The sequence below is a fragment of the Camponotus floridanus genome, unplaced genomic scaffold (assembly GCF_003227725.1).
Source record: "Camponotus floridanus strain SB8 unplaced genomic scaffold, Cflo_v7.5 scaffold5, whole genome shotgun sequence".
NCBI classification, from domain to species: domain Eukaryota; kingdom Metazoa; phylum Arthropoda; class Insecta; order Hymenoptera; family Formicidae; genus Camponotus; species Camponotus floridanus.
The window spans coordinates 977,860-1,005,824 of record NW_020229658.1 but is presented as its reverse complement, the minus strand read 5'-3'; the positions used below and the strand labels follow the sequence as shown (position 1 = coordinate 1,005,824).

General features: G+C 38.6%; 1 protein-coding gene across 1 annotated transcript; it reads right to left on the bottom strand.

Annotated features, from left to right (window-relative positions):
- Positions 1 to 948: 948 nt before the first annotated feature.
- Positions 949 to 27,965, bottom strand: LOC105258666 (lachesin). The gene is made up of 9 exons (XM_011270088.3): positions 27,328 to 27,965; positions 8,293 to 8,414; positions 7,130 to 7,418; positions 6,242 to 6,400; positions 3,643 to 3,792; positions 2,944 to 3,094; positions 2,165 to 2,313; positions 2,025 to 2,084; positions 949 to 1,843 (listed from the first exon to the last, which is right to left on the bottom strand). Exons 1-9 carry the CDS (start codon positions 27,464 to 27,466, stop codon positions 1,719 to 1,721), a joined length of 1,344 nt encoding a protein of 447 aa, XP_011268390.1. The 5' UTR covers positions 27,467 to 27,965; the 3' UTR covers positions 949 to 1,718.

Below are 27,965 nucleotides of genomic sequence, written 5' to 3'. Positions count from 1 at the left end.
AGAGTCGAGACAATATGGCGGAGAAATGTATCCTGCGCGCGTCTCATCAATTATAATTTTTGCTACAAGATACTGAAAAGTGACGCCATCTTGTGAGCAGATAGGGAAATAAAATATAGTACTTTGAATTTATTACTTGCTTCTTTTTATACGTACTGATATGAATTCAGTGTAATTTTTTATATATAATATTTACATGATATATAAAATTTATATTTACATAATATAAATTTTATATTTATAAAATAAATAAAGTTTTTGCATGACAAGGATTAAATAAATCCATTATAAATAAATATATTATAACAGATTTTTTTTGTAATTATATAAATTGAAACATGATAAAATGAAATATATATTTAAAAATTAGAGAAAAGAGAAAAAATACGAAAAAAAGTGTAACAAGTTTAGTTAAAAATAACAAACTTAATTTTTTATTCGATCGAATCGTACTCTCGATATATGTAGATATTCAGATGAGTGCATCACGTGTGTGAGAGAGATTTATTTATTTATAATCAAATAAGAATACTTACCTCTCACACTCTAGACATGAGCGTTATATATATATATATATATATATATATATATATATATATATTATTAAACGAATCTCATTAAATGTAATAACAATAATGAATAACATATTAGTTACCTACACTAATCATATTAGAAAGCCCCATTTAAATAATCTCTATTCGCGAGAAAATTCAGATAAAACACAGATTTATTCATAATTTTATGTCCTACGATATAAAGCATTTAAATAAATAAAAAAATATGTATAATATATATAATAAAAAAATATATATATCATATAGGATTTTTAATGATAGATAAAATTACAAATAAATTTTGTTCTGAATTTTGTCGCGAATTATAGATTGCGTGATATATATATTATAATTAGCACAGGCTTAAAGCAGGTTGAAATGATTAAACTCGAAATAAAGTACAACGTTCGAGCCTTACTTTTATTTCGAAACATCAAAGTTTTTCGACGTTCAAAGTCAGTCAGCAGCGCATAAATCAATGACAAAATGACCGTTATTATCGTCGATTCATTAAGCATCTTCGCGATGGCGAGTCCCTCCCTTTCGAATTTTTCGATCCGCGTATCGACGATTTAAGTTTTATTCACGCTATCCGTACAATTACCGTCAGAATCTATTATTATATATAAAAGATTGCACATTGTAGAGATATTTAGAAATGATTGTAAATACATTCCGCAATATGAATACTGAAATATGTTCTGAAAGAGTGTCGAATAATATATTTATCATAAAAAAAATATGTTGAAATAGCAAAATTATACAGACTAATATTTTTTTATTGATTCAGCTTGTTTCCTGATGACAACTGTACGAGTCGTATGAATTAAGCTTACTCGATCGATCCGCGAAATGCGAATCTAAAGCGACGCGTACATTGACAACATTCATTGATCTAAAAATGTCCTCGGGAGTAGGAAAGGAAAGTAGGAAGAATTTGGAGTACTAAAGACTCCGATTTATTATCTTATTCTCATTCTCTCTCTCTCTCTCTCTTTCTCTCTCTCTCTCTCTCTTTTGCACGCTCTTCTCTCTTTCGGCCACATGTCCTCTACTACAATGCTTTTCTCGCACTCGCACACTCTCTCTACATTCTTGTCTTTTTTTGGCACAAAGTCATCCGGCACTAAGTAGCTTAGCGGTGACCAGTAATGGATGCCTTCTTCACCGTGGCCACAGTATCGGTATGAAGAAAAACATCGATAGGATGTGCGACAAGCTGCTACCACTTCCGGAGAAACCTTCGACGCCGTTGCTGGCGCCGGAGCTTTGAGCGGCCTCGGCTAGTCCTAGGAAAATTTTATTTTCTCATTGAAAAAAAAAAATGCGAAATCGATTCTGCGATAGCGGAATCGATTGCGCTAAAAATTGAACGCACATAAAAACTCTAGAGATTGTGAAATTCTATTATAATAATCTATCAAAATTAAATTACCGCAATTCACGAGAATAAATTCTTGCTCTACTTACCACCGATAATGGATACATGATCTTTTCCACGTGATGTCCTATCGAAACCGATTTTAATCTCTGAAAGTAGATATCGAGGACATTTTTGAAAATTTTCATACATTATAAATCGAAAACCATAGATACATATTCAAACTTACCGTACAATCTCAAAGTTCCGTCCGCCTTTCCTAGACTATTTGTTGAGACGCATTTATAACTACCGACGTCCTTCTCCGTGAATTTTTTGATTAAAAGCCACATCAGGACCGTGTATCCTGTACGTTCCTCTCGCACGTTATATTTCGGTCTACGCATTGCACGAATAAGTCTTAGAATATTTTCCGAAAGAAAAATGGAAAGAAAAATGTTGGATAAATAGTAAGAAATCTCTATCGAATCTTTATCGAGTGCTTTTAGTGTCATTTCATAGACGGCGCAGAAGTTTACAGAAACATTTTGTTGAAAAATATATTTGCAATGTATTTGCAACATATATGCCAAAATATATTTGTAACATATGTGCAAAAATTGCTGCAATTGTACTATTATAGTAAAAAAATAAATATTGAAATATCCATGTTTTACATTGATTACAAAAAGGCAACGATTGTATAACACTAAGATATTTGTAATTAATAAACATTTTTCGATCTATTGCAATTAAATTTGATTTTCAAAAAACTATTCTTGCTAAACGAAAAAAATATTACAATCAAATGTCATTAAATGTCTTATGATATTTGATTGTAATATTATTTTTAGATTTGATTGTAATATTTTCAATATCTCGTATATTAAAATTTTACAATCTCTATATATCTTTATGATGTAGCTGAAAAATTCTGTGCCATATGGATTTTATCGTTGCTTTATATCTCAAGTAATGTTATAATGAGCAATTATTTGTATTAAGAAAATAACGAGCGAAATAGCTCACCCTTCCAATAACATTTCGTCTTCCGTGCCTCGTTGATTCTTTACCCAATAATTGATCGTGTTCGGAAACGCTTCGACATAGCACTCTAACTGCACATCTGTACCTAGAGGTGCGCCCAATAGTTGGTTGGGTGCTTTCACGACGGGTGCAACTATGGAAATAAAGTAAGTTTAAAAAACGCGAGCAAACTTTTTTTTTAATATCTGCAAGTTCTCGAGAGAAGTTTCAAAACAAAATTTTCTTTGAAAAAAAAAAAATTGAAATGAGAGATTTATTTTTATTTGGTAAACACATATATATCAAAGTAAAAGAAGCTTACGCTTTACTTATTTCTTCGTATAATTTCCAAATCAAAGATTGAATGTAAATTTTTATGCAGAGGAGATTTCGAAACGAGTTAAACATTTTGCAATACTTAATATTTAAGAAATAAATAGGAAATGAACTTCATCAGTCTCTTGTAAAATTTTATGCGTTTAAAGAAACGTGAATGAAATTTCATTTACGTTTTCAACACGTGTTTCCTTTGTTCTTGAAATTTTCCTTTTCGAAGCAATCGCGATAACTCGCTTGTCGATCACGCGATTGTTTTTTCGAGTCGATTAGCAAATTATTTTCCGAGAGACGATCGACGAAACGAAGCGAGGCGAATCGAATTGGACTGAATCGAATCGAGCGAGTGAGCGAATTCGAGCTTACAATTCACGGCGAGCGTCACCCGCTTGCTAACTGCTGGCGGCACGTCGTTGCTGGCGATGCAGAGATACGCTCCCATTTGTCGCCTCTCGACACGGTGGAAATGCAGCAACGAACCGTTGTAGTGGTCGTGCCTCTCGAAAGTGCTACCACCTGCGTACACGGAAGAACATTCTATCATGTCCGAAAGTAACAAAAAAAAAAAAAGAAAAGAAAAATAAAACACGATAGATCTCGTTCTTGGCTTTCTCAACAGAAACAACAGAGTTTGATTACATTCAATTTTGATTATTTTATTTCCCGATTGCAATACAGAGAAAAAGGTGAAGCAATAAACGAATTAGAGAAACGAGGAAACGAGAAAATATACGCCTAATTTTGTCAGACTATGCTTACTTGGAAGATTTGCCGAATTTCTCATAAGAAGAATGTGTCAAAGATAAAACTCCCGTTGATAAGGAAAATACAGTCGCGCAATTACACTACGGATTCGTATAGATAAGATAGATAGTTATAGTCGATTAGTTTGGCAACTCGAGAGAGAGAGAGAAAGAGAGAAAAAGAGAGAGAGAGAGAGAAAGAGGGGAGGGAGGGATTCGCGACTGTGAATACGAGAGCGTATGTGCGCCAATTTACGCTATATAGCCCGGTTCTCTATGTAATATACACGCGCACAAACCGAGATACCGTCGAGAGAGGAAATCCTCTCGATTGTGCGCCCCGCACCCTCCGCGTTTCATCGCCCTCATCTTCGAGGCCAGTTCACAAAGAGGAACTTGTTTCAACGAGCTTACTCGTTACATCCACTCGTCTACGTACTTACGCCCAATCTAAGCGAGAATACGAGTTCGAAAAGTCTCTCGTTCTCTCTCTTGACTTATTACCGACTCTCTTCCGTCCGGGCGCTTTCTCACTATTTGAGTTGATCTTCGAGATCGCGCTATCGTGCCGTCGTCGCTGTTTCATTTTTTTTTTAGGTTTCCGATACGAAGGAAATATCGATAAACAATTGCGACTTTTCGATGAGCTTTTACATTAAACTTCTTTTTAAATAGAGGTTTAAAAATTTTGCGCCTAAGTCAACTATTGCATAAGAAATAAGCGCCTTTGATATAAGCGCCTTACATAGCCGTGCGTTAGAAGAGAAGTCAAATTTTTATGAATAAGGGAAAAAATGCTTTTTGCGGCTGAACAAGAAATTTTACAATATTATCTTTCAAGGGATTTTACGAATATTATCTTTCGATATGAGAAAACCGATAGAGAAAAGCGACATAACGATAAGTGCAATCGGGAAAGGATTCGTTCGCATCCCTGGACTTCGATAATAGGTCGCGCTTTAACGCATCTCGACCAGGCACAACTACGAGGTAATTAAGATATTAAGTGCTACTTAATTATCCTATTAATATTGAATTATGTGTTAGAGCGCGTGTAACATCCACTGCTCGTGAGAATTTCGCGTTTATCTTTAACGTGCATTGCGATCGGTAGTAGGAAAAATTGGAGTTTTAATTATTTATGTATCTGTATCATCAAATTTATCGTGTGAAAATAATTTTCTCCAAATCCAACAATCGATTATCGAGTATCGTATTTTAACAAGTTATTTCCTATGAATAATCAATTTAAAAATTTCATAAATAGCATAAATTATGAACCTTATTATTTTCACATTATTATCCATAAATGATCAATTTAAAAATTTCATAAATAGCATAAATTATAAACGTTATTACTTTGACAATTAAAGTATCTTTAAATACGTCAGAATGTTTCTTTTATAAGCTTGAATGACGCATCTGTTTTAAAACATTTTGCGATGAAAATATTTGGATGATTTTCAATGAATAATATGATACACTGAGAAAAGTCGTTTAATTGTATCAACAATAAGACATATCTGATAGAAGGCATTTTGATTAAACCAAGCAGAATTTTAGTTATCATAATAAGACTCGATTTTTTATAAATAGAACGTTTAATAGACTTTAATACAAGGATTTAGTTAGTATTTTCTAGTTGGATCTATAAAATTTGTTGTTATATTAACTAAATGTGGACAGAATGATGCCATTTTTTTTTATTTATTATTATATTATTATATCATTTATATTATTTTATTATTATATTATATTATATTATATTATATTATTATTATATTATATTATATTATTATTATGTTATATTATTATTATTTTATTATTATATCATATTATAATATATTATTATTATATTATATTATATTATATTATTATATTATTATTATTTCATTATTATATTATATTATATTATATTATTATATTATTATTATATTATTATTATATTAATAATTATATTATTATATTATTTATTATATTATTATTATATTATTATTATTATTATTATTATTATTATCAAGAAAATTTAATAGATTTAACAGGAAGAAATTAATCATACTCTGATAATTCCTAAAGGAATTCTGATTCATTCATTTTCCAATAGACATACTGATTGAATCTACCAGATTTCTAATGAATTCAACCAGACTTTTCTCAATGTACATATAAATGAAAAGAATCGCAATTTTAATTGTTCGCTTGGTCTTAATCAAAGTTCTTACCGACTGTAGAAGCCCTTATGACGATGGGTTCCCCGTCCTCTCTTCGCCAGGACACTCTCGGAGGCGGATGTCCCGTCGCGCGACAGCTCAAAGTCGCGTTGTCGCCTTCGGCTACTGCCAGGTCGGCGCTGGTATCTCCGTAAACGATATCGGGCGGCACTGGAGCAAACGTTCATAACGATAAATACATGATGGTCCAGCTGCCATCTCTCAAGAATAGATGCGACAGAATATCTCGACCCCCTTCCTCTCTCCTTCTCGCACGAGTACTTTATGAAAGTCATTATGTAAAACCACCACTTTGTTGGACTTGGTCTTTGAAAGAACGACTATCTTCGAGGAAGTATTTACGGTAAAGGCAAGAGAGAAAAAGGATATAGAGCGCAGGGAGCAAGAATAGGTATACTTAAGCGGAATGTTCGGGACGAGGGAGATAATTTTACGGCGGGGAGATCTTTTGTACGTTAGCATATACGCGTTTCCGTTTGTTCGTTCGTTCCGCCAAACTCAAAGAGCTTTGCATATGGGACGCTCCTTCTCCTCCTCTTCCGCGTATCGATTTGCATGTTCTTTAAATAAATGTTAAGTAAACGTTATGTTATGCATTACATTTCGGCGTTCAACTTTGCGGCGTTCAACGTTATCTTTGATGTCTGTAATAACCAGCATAATTAGAATCAGTTTTTCTTTTTTTGCGAGGAAGAAGATAAGGAACATTATGTCTCTATACGTGAGCGATTATCGTTAGAACCGAGGAATATTCGGAAGGGAATTTTCTTAAGAACCGCGCAAGCTGCATCTCAGATAATCTTGAATTATCGATCGATCAATTGTATTATGCGCAACCTTGTTAGCTCGATACGTGGAAGACAAGATAACCGAACTTACCGTGTATATCGAGACAACCGAGCTCGGATATCATCGGGCTGGTGTTGATCTGGCACATATAACAACCTCTGTCGGTCTCCTTCAACTGACGAATGTGCAGACGCCACGTGCCGTTGACGACTTCCTCCGTGGCTTGGCTGCTCCCCGTCACTCCGAAAGTGCCGCCGGATGCTCCGCCGGACCCGGAACTTCCGCCGCTCTCGTAGGAGACTGAGATACGCGCATTATGCGTCACGATCCGGGTATGGATCGAGAGGATTGTCTGGTCCGAGTTACGTAGCCATCCAACCTGCAAAGTCCGGTAACGCAACGCGAATAAGCTCCTATCGCTTCCTCGAGCATTGATAACGATGCTTTGTTAAATTCTAAAAGGGCCGGTTTTTCCCTCTGAAAGATGAGAAGTATACAAAAAAGAAAATGCAGACGGAAAACGATAGCAAGTACAATTATAAGGAGTATAAATTAAATTAACAACAGAGGGAGAAAAAATAAAAAGTGGAATGGAAGAGAAAAAGGCTATGCTGTCTTGTTAGGGCGAGGGAAAAACTTTTTTTTTTGCTTCTGAATTCGGGTTTAGCTTCGAGATTAGTTTGGCCAGCGGACGCAACTCGATCTAACCACGATTTGTTTTACTTCTGTTGGCTTTATTTCGTTTTGCTCTTGATGGAGAGGAGTGACGCGATATGAAGATTAAGCGCGCGTGCGGAGGAACAAAAAGAGATACTACTTTTATGGTGAATTTTTCACTCGTGGCAATTCAATTTTGCCACGTAGCACGTCTCCAGCGAACGTTACGTGACCTTACGTTTGCGATATCCGTCGACATTTGTTACATTGCGTTTTGTCACATCGTTGTTTCTCGTCTTGTACCTTTTCCATCGCGACGGAAATCTGGATCATTCCGTCGAAGCTGGCGCAAGCGTCTCAATATCAGTTTATCATCGATGGGATCCAGCCGTAAATCATGACGATAGGAGGTTTTTAGCGCGACGCGAAAAACGTTGAGAAAGAGTAAAAAAAAAAAGTCTTCGAAATGCGATTCACTCGCGACGCCCGCGAAATTCCATTACGGGAATAAAGTGCCACCAAACGCGCGGAAAATGCGTGCGCATTTTAATCCGCGTAGCTCTCTTACTCGTGCTTACCATTTCCGATGTCATTACCTTGTACTTGCGAATGCTAATGTTGCGAACGCTGCAGGAGAAGACGACCTCGCGGCCAATCGCGGCGGTTTGATTTCCAACTGGTGCTACGAAAATCGGGCCTGTGGCAGTGTTCGTTGAATCTGAAACATTCAGTTTTCACTGAAATAGTATTCACGTTACGTCGTTTCATTTAAAACGGGATCACCGAGAAAATTGGGTCGTCGTTGCGGTTGAATCCTTCGTCAAGTAACATTTCAAAGATTTACATATATTTCTAAATATATCTCTACATGCTTGCGATCGCGCGACGATAGCCCTCTGTTGAACCCACAATGAGTAATAATAATTTAATGCCGCATTACGTGCCACTATTTTTTAGTCCATCCACCGACGAGGAGAGATTAATGGAAAAATGTTGGAGAGAAGGCGGAAATTTCATCGTCACCCCCATTCATTACGTTGACAGTGAAATTTCCTTTGAAAATATTTCAACGGGCCATGCCACCGAGACGGTAATAAGTGCATGTCGCAAAGTTTCTTAAGTACTATCAAGGGTAGCTAATTATCGCATGCTTATTCACGCCTGTTGGTGGATTATGACGTCCCTAAACAGATAATGTCAAGTGGTTCAAAGTTGCTCGTGGTAAACTTAGCCGAAGCGTCAACCAACTTCGGGAATGGCTTCGTACGTGAAATTCTCTTCGAGAGATAACATTGGGCGAGCTTTTTATTTTACACGTTACGAGACGCGTTACGAATACTCGATAAATAAACAATCTTTATCTCTGCGAGAGAATAGATATGTTTAAAAATATTTGCTTTATCGTTGGCCGTAACGCGGTCTCATGCGCAAAATAGCACACGCGAAAATAAATATAATTTTTTAGGAAAAAAATAAAAAAAGACGAAAACGGAAAGCGAGTAACATTCAAATTTAAATTGTTACGTACGATCGTCTTCTACATATCCGCTGTATTCCGACTTTCTCTTCTTCTATTTGACCAGCAAAAGCTACATCCGACTTACAATAGACAATATCCAAATTGTCCTTTTATGGATTTAATGTTTCTGAGATGACATCACGGGACAAATCACCGGGGAAATGAAACGAGCTGCCGGATTAGAACAGTAGCAGCAGTTTCCCCGTCGCCATAAAAAGGAAAGAAAAGGAAAGGGCTGCGCAACGTCGGTGTAGAAATTCACACTCTTTTGTACCGAATGAACGACCTAAATTCTCCAAAAGACATGGAAGGATAGATGAGTCGAGAGAATGTAGCGGGAGGAAGAAGAAACTCATAGTTTCTTATTGTTCGTGTTATCTTAAAATATTCCGCCTTATAACACGTCAACGAGATTTAATTTTGGTTATTGTATCAGTTTTTTATTTTTCTGAAAAAATGTATAATTTCTTAGAAAAGAATATACAATATTATAAAAAGAGGATTTTTTAATAAAATATTATAATGAAATAATGTAAAAGGGGGCAACAGTTTGCAACAAAGTAAAAACTGCACAGAGAGGAGAAAAAGAGAAATGAAAAAATAGGAAAGGAGAGAAAGACGAGCGAGAGAGTAATAAACATATGCATAACAAAAGTAAAATTAATTAGTTAAAGTAATAAATTTGTTTGCGGGCCACTATTTAATGAAATGCGTCGCCAAACATTTTCCGACTCTAGCTAATAAGATATCATTTCCGCATATTTATGTTTCAGTTTTTTTCTTCAAAACGGAGACGCATTCTACCGTGGTGAGTTTGAAAATTAAATTGTACCCTGCCCTATCTGAGATATTCAAGGCAATCAACGGCCGGACATTCTTTGCATTTTTATTACAGGTAATTTACTTGCCACTTTCTTTCTCAACTTTGCGACTTTGCGATACGATTCGCGGAGCAAGAATAACTCGTGTTTTCTGGAGCGAGTTTTCGGTGCGAGTTTCGCGAAAAGTATATTATTCGCGCGTGAAACAAAAACATTTATCATGCATCTATCACGTTAATAATGATAACATCTTTGACACTTTTGCGTGAAAGTACACTATGACTTGAATAATAACGCACTCCCATTATATATATATATGTATAATATTCTGCTTTTCGCTAGCACCGATAACCGAGAGAAAATAATCAATCATCCTCGACATTCTGCAATTTTCTCGCCTTCGCTCTCTCCCTCTCTGTTTCCCTGTCTCTCTCTTTCTCTCGTCTTCTTTCTCTTACATCATTTCTTATCTCGAGTATTTCAAAGTAAAGTCAAAGAATCAATACGGTCGTCGCGTACCGCGCGCAATCATTTTCTCGCCTCAAACGGATACCGACAGTAGCGTCGAAATCAAATTCCAAGCACAACGTGTATTTCGATATAAATATATATTGATACGAGAGAGAGAGAGAGAGAGGAAGAGAGGATGACGAAGTTTTGATACGTATTTGTACGAGTATATGTGATTTTTGATACGTTCACTTTCTCCACGCCTCGATGGCCAGTTTCCGGTATGTGGCGAAAGGAAATCATCTTTTAACAATTTCTTTATTCCTCCGACCTCGATCGATTTGTTCGCGAAGCACGGTAGCGGCCGCGTATTCTCACGGAAATCACAAACTTCTAAACCCGGAATGCTACGTGTGTTTGAGAAACAGGGAACAGGGAACATGCAAATGCAATTCTATCGCGATTTGCGGAAAATCGCGGCGCACGTTTCTTCGATGCTTTCGATATATACACATACTCCTAGACAAAATTAACATATAACTTTTTCCTTAAAATTTTTCGTTAAAATTTAAATATTAGAATTTAAATATTTAAATTTAAATATTTTAAAGAAAAAATGTAAGAAAATGTAAAAAAATGATGCGTTAATTTTGTCTAAGAGTATATATATATTAGTGCGTAGCGATTAATAATCAAATCGATTAATTGATGAAATTTGTCGCGTTTGCTGCAAGTGTAGAGAAAAGTGTATAATTTTTTTAAAAGAATGGCGCATCCGAATATTTAAACGCGCACATGACTAATAGGGAGGTATCGTGAAACTGCAAACAACGTGACTTATATAAATCGCTGAGAAATATCTGCGATTCAACTGGTGTAATGTGTGCAATGAAAGTTATTATTAAACGTCGCACAGTGATTTCCGAGCTAATGAGGAACGCAAGAAGTATAAATCTCTCGCGTGTCTCGGTATATGTATGTATATGCGCATGCTCAAGTACGCGTATAAACTTCTCGTGAAACTTCAGACATCTCAGGAATATTCCAATCTCTGAATATACCGCGAAGCCAGACGGCTCTAAATATGAAATTCTCTTAAGCGGAACGGGCACGCGAGGGGAATTCTTCCCCAACTGGGTATATACATGTAGCAAATTTTTACTTTCGCTCATATGTTATGGCATGTATGTATTATAGACGATAGCGGATGATTTTACATGAAGAGGCGAATCGAATCGAAAATGTGAAATGAAATCTTTTCTTTAGTTTTTCGAGAAAGTCCAACTTCAAGCAATCTCAGTCTTTCTCTTACATCAATAAATCGCGTATAAAAATTAAAGAGAAGGAATACAAAATAAAATAATCCAAATTAAAGGGAAATAAATTATCTATTCATCTCTCTCTTTCTTTCTACGTCTGTCGCAATTATTTCGGAATATATTAACGTTAACATCTGTCTACTAGATAGGACTGTAAGACAGCTGACGAATTATCTATACAATCGTGACGTGGAACTATAGTTTAACAGCGACACATCCGTGAACGAAGGATAATCAACAATTGATAGTCATGCTTCTAGTTTCTGAACAACGATATATCGATATATAGATATATACATAAGCAGGATTGCGGAGCGGATAACGTGCGCACGCGCGTGTATAGTTTGATAGAACTTGGATGGAACTTCCGATTATTATGCCAATTCCCAAGCAACTCGCTCTTCGACTACTCCGCTCAGAGATTAGATTCATCTCTCCGAAAGATATAATCTCCGGCGTGCTTCTGGCTAATAAAAAGACGCTCACAGGGATTGCGATGCGCTAAGCTTTTTGATATCGGTTCGCTAGAAAACGAGCAATTCCTTCCTCCACGAAAGGAATCTTACGCCGTTTACGTAAATCCAACTGCAATTTAATGGGGAAAATATATATATTTTCCATAGCATACATTACGTAAATTTTTTTTACAATTTATTGTAAAAGTGGAACACGACGAGATGTTTTATTACTAAAAATTGTAAATTATATTTGTTTTATTATATTTGTTTTATTATTTGTTAACGATTATGCAATAAAATGTTTGAATAATTATAGCACTTTTTTTATAAAATATGTATATTATTAATAATATATTTATAAAATACGTATATTATTAAATAAAACTATCGTGATTTTTTTTTCCTTTAGTTGTTCCACGATTACAAAAGTTACGTAATTTTTACTGCAACATTTTTTCCGTGCTCGACAGGAGTATTACGAGAGGATTATATGTAATTTAAAATTTTAGTTATTTTTTGAGAACAAACAAAATGTTTTTGATGCAATCGTAAAGGCGAGCGAGCAAGAGTGAAATCCGGCGAATTGACCTGACAGGAAAATACTGAGATAATCGCGTATCTCCCTGTAATAACCTGTGTCAGAACGTCAACAACGGCTCCGCATCTAGAACAGTACACTAGTTCGATATGCCATGTATATGGCATCATATGTACACGCGTCGAGTAGCCTGGTTGCGTTCGCAACAGGTTCTCCTCGACGTTCCAAGTTTCTCTCGGTTTCCGTGGAGCATGGTCCGTTATAAAATCGCCACAAAATCGAATAATTAAATCCTCTTCTAAACGATCAATTTACAAATCGAATATATAGGATAATCCCTTGCTGATGCAATCGCGGAAACGTGACAATTCTATATATGAAAAAAATCGCGCGAAAGTGGATTAAAACATTTTCATCCGAGACTTCGTTTTCGAAAAAAATATATTTTTATTAATTTTTTTAATTAGACTAAAACTTTTAATGTCTTTTCCAACCTGGATAATTTCAAACTATTTTGCAATTTCAAAGTTTTTAAGTAGGAAAAAAATTTATTGTCTACATTTTTCTTCTTTTATCTACAATTAATTTTATACATTTTCAAACGAATGTTTAACTTTTCTAATTTTAAATTTAATCACCATGAAATATAAATTGATAGTCTGATTTTTGAAATATTAAAAAGAGTAAAAATTTTTCTCTCAGCGATGAATAATGATTCACGCTAAAGTATTAAAATTAATGAGTCATTATCTTAAAATTTATTGTTCACGTTAGAATATTTCGGAGAATTTGTAAAATTGCAGAAGCGACACTGGAGCAATGAAGCACGACAAAACACTGAAAACTGGGAACTTTCCGTCAACTGGTCTCTTTGTATCCGAGCAAAGTTTCGAGGTCGTTCTCTCCCTCGAGGGAAAGCGACATTCGTAAACAAAAAGCTAGTAATTATAGGCTAGTTAAGTTCTCGATTGAATTATCAAGCGAAATTGGCGGTGTTCGCGAGTGGAGTACCTCGATATTTTCTTGTAGAGATTAGAAATCCGGATACAATCCGCGCTCGAGTTCCGCTTGATAGATTTTCCATTATTCGCAATTATTAGCAATTAATTTTCGATTATCCGCGGCTGCAATTATGCGATGTATTAACGACTATCGACGTCGTCAAATTTGATCGAACGGAACGAATTAGCGACGCGTCAAATCAAAACCGTGTACGACAAAGTTTTATAGCGCGCGTAATAAAAAGGTAAAACAAAAAACAAACATTTTTCCGACGATTTAATCTCTATTTTTCCGAGCGCGCGGTGAATGGAATGTTGGTTAAACACCGACAAAGCGCGGTTTGTCTTTCTTGCCTTTAGCAAAACTATGGCTCGTACAAGCGCCGACGTAATCTGCTCGCTAACGATGTCGACGTGCATCGAGATCCGTACTTAATTAATCCTCGAATACGGCTGGAACGAGCGCGAGTCATGAGCGTGAGCGCGGAAGCGCGAGGAATCAAAGGATAGAGAACGCGCTTGTACCGCGTTGAAACTTGTTTATTGAATTGCTACGTCGTACTGCGGTTAAATGCGAGGGGATGTTTAAACTCGTGGAAGTGAATTAAGAGTATCGAGTAACCTCTGCGAAAGTTTCCGAGTTTCAAGAAATTAGCAAAGTTTGAGGCGGTACGACGGCAGATATGCGCGCGGAACAGAACATTCGCGAGGGGGGGTTTCTCGATGCCTCCGAATGAGTCCGCGGCCTCGGCCAAATAAAATTCCCCCGTAACTACCACCGCCGCCGAAATTGCCCAACTTTTCGGCAAAACGTTAATATTTTTCGCGGAGAATGTATCGAACGCGAACGCCGTTCGGGAACGGGTGTATATTTCCTCGCGGGAAACAGCCGGAGCCCGGGGAAACGCCATTTGCCGGGTTCTGGCATTTCGACGCGATAGACGATAGACGAGAACGGAACGCAAAGAGGAAGCAAGAAAACGAATTTGAAATTCGATTCTGACGCGTTCCACCGCGTGCATATTATTCCGCGCGCGTGTCATTCATGTTCAAAAACTCGGAAAAACGCTGTCAATTCAACGATCCGGTGGTAGGATGGTCAAATCCATTGAACACGATCATATTTGAAAAATCGACTCTCCGCAACGGCGTTCGAGTTTCACTAACACTGATGATATTTTACGTTTGGAATTTGTACAAGCTTTCAATCAAACAACGCCGATAAATACAATTTTCATCGCTACGCGTGTTTAAAAAGAAACGTCACGTTTTCACGTATCGCTTTTATTATCGCAAGTATCATTAGAGAATTTCGCGTTGCGCGTTTATATTCCATCTAAATATATATCTTTGGGGATGGGATAAATGAATGATAAAAATTGCACGATAGTTTTCGATATCATTCGCATATTATAGTCGTACGAATCGATTTTGCGATTCATGAGGTGGATATATTTCGATCGGAAATCGAAATATGCGCCGCGCGACGTATCCATCGAAATGCTAAAACGGGGAAAAAAACGCGAGTGCGAGGGAACAGCGATTGAAGAATTGAGAGTCTTGACTACTGAAGCGCACTTTAAGCGCACTCACGATGCACACTTGAGCCGAACGCCATATCTATTTACATTTGAGTCAGTGGATATGTCGAAAAGTGTCGGCCCTTCAATTTCAAACGCTCGCGCATGCACAGAGAACTCTCCTTCAATTCACTTCTCGTCTCTCTCGGATAATCTTCCCGTGTCTCGACGAAAATAATCCGATTTAAATGTATCACCATTATTTAAGTAATTTATTATCGCTTTTTTGCGTCCTTCTTCCTTTCTCTCTTTTTGCAAGCTGTTAGATTCTCTGTGATTCTGATCAACATCAAAGAAAGTGTCACGGATATCAAATTTGTACAAAATGATTTGTCGTTTGCGGTACAACAGAAAAAGTGTGATTGATTGATTTTACGTCAACAAGAAAAAAAACCGAAAATGTACAACAAAGCTTTTTCGTGCAAAATTTTATTTTCGATTCTGAAAATCCATTTTGGAAATTGAAAAATTAATATCGTCTGTCATTTTGGAATTTGAGTGATTTTGAATTGTTTCGGAAAATCATACTTTTAGTACGATATCTCGTATTAAAATAAAAATTGGAAATTTCAATATTCTATTTAAAAAGAAATAATGGAAAGTAATTAAAATATATATGTAAAGTATTAAGATTACTTTATTTTCTTAAGTAAAGAATACTTAATTACTTTATTATATGTACTTTATTATTATTCATATTTATTACTTCATAGCGTAGTAATATTATTAAAAGTTATAGAAATTTAATATAGAGAAAAAGTTATAATTAATATTAATTATAATTAACTTTCAAATTCAAATATTTCTATTTCTCCAAAGACGGGGATTATAAAATGAAATAGATTAATTTCCTTTTTTATTCTCGAATCATTTTCTTAATTGTTTTCTGTGGAGGAGAATCATCTCGTCTTGTAGTTAAATCGTTAATAACATATAAAATCTATCTTTATATCGAAAAGTTAAAATTCAATATAAATCACGAATGTATAGAAAATCTAATATGATAAAGGTGATGTGAAACATTTTAGAACGTTTTAGCAACGAAAGAGTGTCAAACGATAAAACAAGTAGACAGATTTATTTCATGTACGACACGAATGCGATTAGTTTGATATTTTCCAGATATTCAATACAAACGTTCGACTTATAGTATATGCAGGAGCGCGTCTCACGGATTTTAAATCAAAATCACCCATTCCTCTCGTGTTGGCGTGCATAAAAAGCTGTTCCACTCGACCCACCGTACTCGAGTATGGTACTCTAGCGGACCATTACTATATTTCATACTGATTTACACGCGAACAAAAGACCGATAAAATCGACGACAAACGTCGCAGCGTGGTATGTGTAACGAGATGGCCCTTGTTACCAATCGTGCGGCGATTTAATGAGAGATTCGCCATCTATTCGAAATTTTATACCGTAGTATATCTTGTCGCGCGAGATTGATAAAATTATTTAAAGCCATTCTTCTTTTTAATCTATTTTTGAATACAAAGTTTAACGCGCGCGCATTGACCGTGCAAATATCGCGGTCTTGCTATCGTAAATTTCAACGGCTAAAAAAATACTCTCTCGCGTAGGTGGGCAAACTCGCGGAGCAATTTTTCGTCGTTCATTTTACGTCGCGCCACATCTAAATTAATCGGCAAAAATCATAGGAAATATTTCGTTTGACGTACGTTCGATTCGATAAATTATCGGATGCGGTGCACAGTTTGAAGATGAGAAAACGTGAATTCGACAAATGGACTGGATTCGCGCGTCGTGTATGTACCATTTCGAACGGGTGCGCATTAACAGCAAATACGTTCATACGAGCGAATATAAAATGCTCGACGACTATCGAATAGAAAGCAAAATCGTGTAACTCGAAAATGCGTACCATAAAATACGCATTAAAAGGAAGAAAAGTATATTTGCGTATAACCGTTGTGGCGCGTTGTGGCGATAAAAAGACGGTAATCTCGTGAAAAATAATCGGTCGCTACTCGAGGAGGGTAAGACACCTTTCGCTCAAATATTCCTATAAATAAATTTGCTTTGTACATAACGGATAATTTAACATTATGAAAATTACATGTTTATTCGGCGACTGACGCGACTTTGTAATATTAATGTTTTCGTGGGAATGACCTGGCTGAGGGGGAGACAGCGGGATCGATCCCATCCACAACGCAAAACTCTAGTCTTTTTACGCTCCCTGCACTTAATTACGTTAAAAATAAGTTCGGTCGGAGTAATTAATTTTAGATTCACCTAAAAGTTTAATCACAAAGTTTTGGCCGGGCGCGCCACTATTCGGAAAGTATCTTTTTAAGAGGCTGTAAAGGCCGAGGAGAGCGACGAGTGAGTTTAAAGATATGGAGGAGTGGATGTGCCAGCACCTTAATCTTTTCCCCGGGAAAGTTTCTCCCGTCGCAAATCTTCCCGCGCGAGGGCGAGCGCGAGCGCGAGGACGTGAAGCGCGGTCCTTGTACCCACCTCCCCCAAGGGGATACAGCAACGAGCGTGTAAATCAGGAGACGCTCGACTTTTTAAACAGTAGATTACGTTCCGTTCGTTTGAAGGTGGAGAATCGCCGTATTTCACCGAGCGCGACAGCCGCGCAAATATTCGTTATAAATCGATGTATCTCGGCAAAAATCTCCCACCCTATCGTATTGTTAATTATTTTTCCTAGCGTTACCAGAGAGAAAGAGAGAGAGAGAGAGAGAGAAGGGGAGGGAAAATCCACGTAGGGAAGATTATAGAAAAAAAAGAAAATACAAGTGTCGCGATTTATGTCTGAGAGATTGAAAGATTGCGCGCTAGCGGAACTCATAATTCCGACACGCCGGTTATTGATACGGTGGATGCTTCGATATATCAGGAAGATGCCATATAGAAATCCGGAGCGCGGAATATAGATCGGTAGGCGGAAATAAATTCTTATACGTCCGGACGCGGATTAAGCGACGGGAGAAATTTACGTCGCGCGTCGCCGCGCTTTGGTAAATCAAGATCCCCGGTGCGCTTATGGATGCGCTGGATACCGTGTCGTGGCAACACGCCGCGGTTGCACAAGGAAGGAACGTAATACGTATGCTGTCATCTTCAAAGTGACTTCCTTCTCCTTCGGAATATATACGGGCTAAGGAAAAGGAAAAAAAGAAAAACGTTGCGCTCTTGAGATCGAACAAACATATCCGCGTACAGTTTTCCCTCGTTATCCGCCGTTAAAGGCGATGATTTTGTCGCAACGTCTGTTACGTTTAGAGAGCGAAAAGCGAGTTATCGGTAAATTACCTTTGCGCTTGCAAAGCAAAATCAATTACGCCGAGTATCAGCAAAGTTCGCTTCGTACGATCACGTAGCGACGTAATAAAGGAAAGTCCTCCGTTTACATCGCTACGCGACTCGTCACACATTTAAAGACGTCTTAAGGAGATAGAGTCCTGTTTTTGTCGACAAAATGTCATTTCATTTTTGTCCGAAGTCATGTTATTAATTGCACAGAATAATAAATGGTCCTCCACGATTAAAATACAGAAAGAAAGTGAGAACCTCCTGATTTTACGTTAAAAATTAAGAAAAAATTGAAAAATTACAGTTTTTATCAGGTAACAATATTTGCTTTGTATGCACAAAATAAGATAGGTTCCCGCTAGAGATTGTACGAAGGAATATAAATGAACTTTTAGAAATGAGTTTAGAAGCCTAATGAAAGAGATTTCGGTTTATTTACCCATCTTATTTCGTGCATACAATCTGCAAAACTTTTATATTAAGCAAATATTGTTATGACCTTTTTACAATTTTTCAATTTAAAAAAAATTTTTAATATAAAATCAGGAGGTTCCCGCTTTGTTTCTGTATGTACTTAATCGAGGAGGAGCATTTATTATTTTGTGCAATTAATAAAAAGATTTCGGACAAAAATGAAATATAACATTTTATCGGATAAAACAAAACTCCGGCGTTCCCTTAACTTTACGAGTCCCTTCCGGCAAAGGAGCGAAGGAATCGAGGAGAGGCGAACAATTAAAGGAAAAGCTGCGAGGAGCATCGTGACGATACATTATGAAAGTCGAAACGAACGCAAATCCGGGTAGGAAAATTCGCGGGAGGCGAGGGAACGAGGGGTTACTCGGAGGATTTCTCAATTACCGAAATGGAATGTGTGACGACCGGAGGAAACGGGAAGCGAAAACAGAGCGACGTAGACGGCGACGGTGAAGTGACAAGCGGCCCGACGGGATTTTAAGCCCGAAACGTCACGAGAGTTTAGCGAAACAGTTAGAGAGGCTATCTAACGAGAAATCCTTTTGTCTCGCAGGATAATCTTTCCTTTTCGCCGGCTCGCGACGAGAGATCTCTTAATACGAAATTAAACGAGTTGTATGACCTTCCTCTCGCGACGCAAACAACAGAGATTATGCAATATTAACGAATAAACAAATATGAATGCGCGCGCGAGCGAGTTTGAGGGAGACGCGAAAAAAAGCGGAGAGAAACGGTTCTTTCCATTAACTCGTTCGCGTGGTTGAGTCTTACGCCGTATCGGGGAATCTCTCAGGAAGGAATTAGACCGGGTCCTGGTGTAGACATCGAGGGCTTACCGTAGAGCACGGGAGCATCTGATAGGGGCGACCACCTGTCTCGTATTTCAACTTCTTCCCGGCTCAACCGGCTCTTCCGCATTGTTCGCCCCCCCCCCCCTCCCGTATGCAGCGAGGAGCACGTTGCTACGAAAAAGCCTGCATTTTCAGACGTACCATTTCCTCTCTCCGGAATGCATCCCAGCTCGGTGCGATACGTATACGTATATACACGTATCGAATAACTCGCGAGAGAATAAATCCTATTATTATTGTATATTTCAATTTTTTCATCCAAGAAGCAAGATTATACCGGACCGTGGATACGAGTCGGGATTATTAACGCGTCAGGTAACGGGATAGGTAATAGGAAAATTAATTTGAACGTTACTCCCGAAGATGAGTCGTAATTTAGGTCGCTCCTTCAAACGTTTTCGCTAAACTCCCGGGACGCAAAATTAATTTCGCGGTTATTCTCACAAGGGCGAGTTCCGCATCCCTCAAATACGCATCTGTAATAATATTATATATAAATCGCGTAAAGTAAAGACGCGGATAGATGTGGACCTGGGAGGCAAGATTCCCGGAGATTAATCGACTCGGAGAATTCGCGACGCGTAGCAGAGCGAATAAACGCAAATATTTCTCTCGGTAGCGGGGGAGGAGGGGAGATGACAATCGTTATAATCGCGGCGGGAACGTTTTCGAGTCTCCGGGAATTGCTGTCGCGATGTAACCCAAATCAGTCAGCGCCGTGATTGTTGCGTCGAAACGGAGGAGAGAAGAAGAGAAAAACGAAACGTTGCATAGGGCGAAACATCGCATCGCATCACGTTCGATCCTCACATCGAACCGGAAAATTGTGCCGCGCGCGCGAAACAGACTCGAACCAATTTTTTTTTCTTCCCATGCCCATTCGCCCCTCACATTTCTCCCTATCCCGTTCCCAAATGTATCCTCACCGCGCGGCTTCAAAACGAAAATATATGTACCGATCGGGGCGATCGCTGTTTGTTCGTGACTGCGAAACGAGATTTTTGCGGAAACGGAGAGAAAAATTGCAATCGAGATTTGTGGAGCGTTTCGATTGACAGAATCTATTCTTTTTTTTTTTTTTGCGTATGTGTGTGTGTGTGAGATTTTTTTTATTTCGAATAGGTTACTCGCGATACACCGAGATGTACGGGGGCGACGTGCAACAATCTCTTGATCGTTATGCTCGCGGGGATATTCGTCACAATGGCTTCGAAATTAACTTGACTCTTCGATGGGGAAAGAGAGATTCGTTCTTTCCGAAACAACGAAATCACTACGAATTGTTGTAATTTTTCTTTCGGGACGAGCCTTTCAAATTAATATTAAAATATTTTTTTGATTATTTTAAAGACGAGAACATGTTTGTTTCTAAATTGGTCGTAGCTTTCGGTGTGAGTACTAAATCACGGTAATGCTCTAGATCTATCTTAATATCAGTTGACCCGTTTCTATGCTATACTTGGCAATATTACATTAAGACAAGGCGAAGAATTAATATACACCGTGACTTTAGAACTTTGCAGATTTAAGTAATATCGCCAAATAACTTAGTAAATTACATTAAGTGAAAATCTCGATGTGTGCCGCGTACGTGTGTTCGCATTCTCTGTTAATGAAAATTGACATTAGCGACAATGAGTTTAATGCTTATCTCTCGCGAAATGAACTCGCGATAAACTTTCTGAATGTTTAAGTAGATATTGTTTTCGCGAATAGTTTCTCCGAAATAACAGGATGGAAAATGAATTAACGGAATTGTAAAATTATTTTACGTACGAGAAAAAACCTCCGTACATTCGACAAGTTTTTTCGCGAGCGTACGAAAAAAATACATTATGCATATAAGAAGATATTTTAGATTTCGCAATGAAGAAGTAACATGCCATTCAATTTGCATGCAAAGCAACAAGAATTTGCCAGAGATAACGATAACCGCGCCTTATTTTACCGCTTTGCTCGTTCGCATTATCGAGTCCAGACATAATTGGGTACTCGAATATACCGGAATTATCGTATATTCCGCTAAAATGTCACTCTTTATGCGTGTTTACCGTACGACACGTAATTATTATGACTCGTCCCGTTTTACAATGCCTTTGAAAAAAGGAAAGGATTAACGCTTCCACTACCTCCACATCCTCATTTATCAAATTGGATTACGATCACCTACCCTAATGGTTAATCGGCACCGTGAATGTTTACCTTTATCGATGCAATTAGGCAGCGTGACTCGGCGCTCGGAAAGATTTTAATATTAGACTATAATGATATTGTAACATTTCATTCTCCTTTTTTTCTCGTCGCGACCGCGTTTCATCGTTATTATTTTGCATTTTGTATGTTTCGCGCGGTATAGCTAATTAATGTTTCGCGTACGTCCTACGTAACATGGCGTTAATTATTCTCGTCCTCGACTATAATAAATTTATCAACAACCGTATATTATTTAAATCGCTTGCTGAAACTAGGTCTTTCGCTCTTGCATTCAGCAGAGTATTACATCAGCTCTCTTTGCCACTCGATGCTCCAACTTTTCATGCATAGATTATTTTTTCCACGCAAGAGATTATTTATATCGCATACTTTATATTTACGCAAGATGTGTCTGTGTACGTGATAATAGAATTTCTCTCCAGGGTATCGAAAAAAAAAAAAAAAAAAAAAAAAAAAAAAAAAATTCACGTAAAAGTGCGATCTCGCGAGTCTCCGCGAGGAGACGCGCGCATTCCCGTAATATCCCGGTGTGCATCGATAATTTTAATTATTTTACTCGGTACAAAAGAAAAATAATCGATCGATCGAGCAGCCGGGACGACGCGCGACGCCCGCTGACGGAAATAGATCTGGCAGTTGCTCTCTACGCCAGTTCCGTCGTCGTGTTCCAGCGGTTGCAAAATTCATACCCGGCCGAGGGCGTCGAAGTTTTCTTAATAACGGAATCCTGAATTCCGGCTGTTTCTCCAAGTAGGTCGTGCTCGGTGCGATTTCCTAGGTCGTATCTCCATTTCCTGCGCGCGCGATTCCTCCGTATCTATCCAACCAGCCTCGCGTATCGGAGTTTCTCCTCGGGGACATAATTTCAAAATAGGGGCTACGTCTTTACAGCGGTGAGGGAGGCGTCCCCCCACCACCTCCCCCGAATTTTAATAAGACGATCGATCGCGCGAATACGCTATTTCGATTGTCTCTACTTGAGTCAATTCGCCTGTTCGTTTTACAGTTGGAGTTTTCCCACCGAAATTTTCGACGTATTTATTATCCTTCAAGAGGAATAAAGAAGCCACGTGTCAGTTTGGGCGCTAAAGTGCCCGCTAAAGTGCACGTGATGGTTCGCGTAAAAGCGCGGATACAGCGACAAAAAGTTCCCTCGTATATCAAGGCGATGACTGCGAAAAAAAAAGGAACGCACCGCGCCACGTCCAGCCGCTATGCGTGGGCGACGAATGAATTCGAGCGATAAAGCTCGCGTAAAACAATCCCTGAGAATCGAGAGAATTTTTCCGGCCAGATGGACGGATAAAATCGATATCGAACCGGTTTGCATATTTAAAGAAAGCGAGATATCAACGTCTGATAACATTATTTTAAATGTTTAGTTAAATATTCACGTTAATGATAACACGGCACATTTCAATACGTGATAATATCGGAAATCTTTACTCGCGTCTAATTAAATGTGATATTTAAATGTAGGTACATATCGAGCTATATTAAAAGACTCATTTAATTGTTTATTTAATGATGTTTCCTCGACTAATTGTATATTATATTTAATATATATATATATATATGTATACATAATAAACTGCAGGACTTAATTATGAATCGCGAGAGGGAATAACAATATTAATTCATCAAGTACGAACTCACATATGAACAAAGAAAAAAAAATGTGAAGGAAAAATTTAAACTCTCTGCTTTTTTTATTTAATTCGGAAAATTAATAATTATTCTGGCGCAATGCAAAATTGTATTAAGGAAATCTCGCTACTTTGCGAAACATCATTAAATATATCGTTATTTCACGGTTAATTGATTCAAAATGTTTCCACCAACTACGATAATACTTGAAATATGATAGTGAATTAAATAGAGATGTCAAATACAGTATTTTCCTGTATGTAACATTCGTATTACACCGTGTGAGTGATCGATATGCTAAAAACACAATCCATTTCATCAGCAGTAACTCGAAATTTGTGAAATGGAAAATTTTTCACATTTTTCGTTTTTAAGCCGATATTTGAGAGATGTATATTGACAAAGTATACGACTGAATAATTTTTAGAATGATCATGATTATAGAGTCATATTTAAAAATATAACTATATCAAACACGCCATAAATGCGATGTACATAAAAATTGACAAAATTAATTAAATATATATTAGAGAGAGAGAAAGAGGGGGAGGAGGAGAGAAAGAAATTATAGCAGACTCTTGTCATCGATATATAAAACATGCGAAAAAGAAAATGTAAGGTGAAAATGGACTCTGTATAAAGTATAGTTAGCAGTGTCACGTGATACCGACTCGCGCCGGTAAAAAGTGTAACCGCAAGGAATGACTTTTTGCAAGCAAGACGGTTAAACGACGAAGAGTCGAACGATCGCCTCGAGGGGGATACGTTTTCGGGTTTTTCTCTTTCGCGCAAAAGTTGACCTTACGCGTTTAAACGGTTCGTTAAGTTGATTCTCCCGGTTAGATTTTCATTTAATTTAACGACAGCGGCGTTTTTCAGTCCCCCGTCCCTTCCTTCCGTCTCTCATACTCTCTCTCTCTCTCTCTTCTTTAGCACTCGATGTCCCCCGGTGACGCTAACGAACGTGTTTGGAATTTTGACAAATTTCGCACTAGTATTTCGCCTTTTGCGCTGGCCCCGCTAACAATGCAAACGTCGTTACTCATCCGTCACACGGTTTTATAGGGAAAGTCGTTTCGTCGCGTTTTTACAGATACGTACCTCCACATTTCGCACACATTTACACGAGACATATGTCGTAAATGTTACGCTTATTCTTCGCAGACTTATTACAGTTAACATTTACCGGGGTATACCTCGTTTCAACGCAACGTGTTGCGCGATACATGCTGTACACGGATGGTACGCGAACGCAGACGGGTTAATTCAACCAAGCGGAACGTTAAGGTGCGCCGATAAGCGTAAAACGACGGTAGCGCGCGATAAAGAGCAGCAGGAAGGAAGACGGAGCGACGAAAAGACGGAGCGCGTTTACTCGATTTCACTCGCGGGATCATCGAAAAACTGTCGCGCGAGCAACGATAGACGTTTATCGATGACCCGTCAAAAATTGATCTCTTCGCACTTTCCACTTGTCGATACGCGTTATCGTACACTTTATTCTTACGGCTCACCGTGTATACGCGCGATCCAGAACACGTGAAACGTCGCACGATTCATGTACCATACAGGGTGTCCCAGGGTGACTTGACGAATCAGCCGTCAATGGTAGATTCCTGAGATTTCGAGACGAAAATTCAAATATGAAAATGTTGAGGAAGATTTTATGAAAATGTCCAAACCACTGTCGTATGGAAAACGCAATCGCCCTCAGAATCCTATTTTTTTATTTTATATTCATCCCTCTATCGATATCGATATTATCGCCCTACGTCTCTGAGCTTGGGAGAACGAAACCGCCGATTGGTAATCTTTAATCTCTTATAGCGCCGAAGCTACATCTTCCTTAACATTTTGGTGTTAAGATTTTCGTTTCCAAATGATGTCAGGAATCTACCATTAACGGCTGGCTCGTCAAGTCTGGGACACCCTGTATATACGCTTACAAGATCAGGAGAAATGAAAAAAGAAAAAGAGTCGACATTATTTCAAAATGATCTTCTTGAAACGACCTTTACCGCGAAATCTACTTACGGTAGACTTAACGACTTTGGCCGCGGTTAAAGCTATAGGTATGCCACGCAATTAATTCCCCAAGTTCCACCGGCAAGCAAATCGATGCAAATCCTTGAACAAAATCCCTTACGACGCACCGTCTTCCCTAATAACTCTCGTCCCGACGTTGGATTTGCCTATCCAAACTTTTGTTGAAAGGGTGACCGAGAATGACCCGCGTCGATGATTTAGATCATTTCGACAACACGAAAGATACCGGGTGCATGCCACTAAAATTTGTACGGCTGCTATAAATTGCATAAGCGAAAGACACGCGATTTCTATATAACAGGAGAGAATCGCGTGGATGATGCATGCGTTTTGGCAATTGATATTATTGCTTGTGCAATAATCGTCATTTACGTTTTGAATATATTTCCCTCTCGACAATAAACTAGAGAACAATAACATAAACATTAAACATCAGCGAGATATGCGCGCTAAAAATGATACACGCTTCGGAGATTTAAATTTAAATTTAAATGGTAATCAAAAAAATTAAATTTTAATGGTAATCAAATCAATTTTGTAAAAAACAAAAACAGTAAAAAGGTCAAGTGCTTGAATGTCAATGTATGTATTTTAATAAATTGTTTCGATCGATGTAAAAGAAACGCAGAGGAAAACGGCCGAAAGAAATTTCGTTCGTCAAATACCGCGACAAATACGATTATGAAAATTACAAAAGAGAAACTTTTACACCTTTCGTACCCGTCACGTGGTTTATGGTGACAATTTAAGTCGGGAACAGACGAATGAGAAAAAATTCCGTCGCATTCTAAAATAAAAATTTAAGCTACGAAATTTCTCTCGACGAGTGCGGCATTTTGTGTTTGAAAACTCGAAAAATCAACAAGCTTGCGTGAAACAAAGAGAAGGAGAGAAACGCTATTTGGAACGAAACGAAATTTACCTCGATAAAGGAAGACGCCGTATATATATCGCAAAACGGGACAGCTTTTCTTTCAAAAACACGCGAGGATAGGTAGCGAATTGAAGCGAGCAAACGGCAATAAACTCGATCGCGAAATCTCGTCTGTTTCCGTTTGTATGGAAAATTGACGGCAAATGCGAAGAGAACGTTTGAAATTCGTGGCATCGGCTAAAATAGCGAGCACTTCGGTTGCGAATTGTTTCGGTTTCCGTAAAGCCGAAGGGCGCGTTGTTTTACAAGTTTGAAGCGCGGCAAAATTTTGCTTAAACCTCGAGAAACTCGTCGCTTTCCGTCGCAAACAGGCAAAGACGTAGATAATTAAGGAAAATTGAATTATTGCCAGGGAGATACGCGAGACGCGCTCTGCTCGTAATGAAATAAAAGCGGAACGTTCCTCGGCGAGCTCTCTCGACTCTCGGCTCTCGGTCCCGAGCGTGGCACGATAGTCGTGGCTCGTGGCGTCCCTTTGACAAATTTACCTTGATGAAAGCCGGAACGCGCGACTCCGTGCACGACGCCGTCAAAGCCGACGAATATGAGAAGCGGGGCGAGGGCCGCGAACATCGGGACCGTCCTGGAACGCGCGGCATTCGCGCCGCGGGCCTGCAGCAGCGTCATTCCTAATCCCCCGATGCACTCGCGCGATTCAGGGACGCGCGATCGCGCTTCTCCCGGGGTGCAAGGTCCTATATCACCCGCGATCGCTCTCTTAGCACGCGATTGGTCCACGATTAGCGCACCTGGTGTCGCCTGGTGCGCCTTCCGCGCGCCTGGCACGTGCTCGGAGCAGCTCCCGGCCGAGCGTCTCCGCTCATCTCCGTGCGTGGACGCGCGGCCCGCGAGGCACTCTCTTCCCGACTGCACCAGTCGCGGTCGCGGGGTCGCGGAACGTGACGGCACGCATCGACGTGGCTCAAGGTCACCAACGCGCGCGCCAGAGAACCCGCCGAGAGAACGACGCTCCGATCTCTCCACGAGACGAGGCTCTCGCTCCCCTTGTCCGGCGCGAGGCTGGTCCTGGTCCCTCTGTCCCGGGCCGTAGACTGCTGCCTGGAAACCCTCGGAGTACGGAGTACGCTCGTGCCTCCTCCAACCTCCCCCGCCTTCGCCCCTCGAG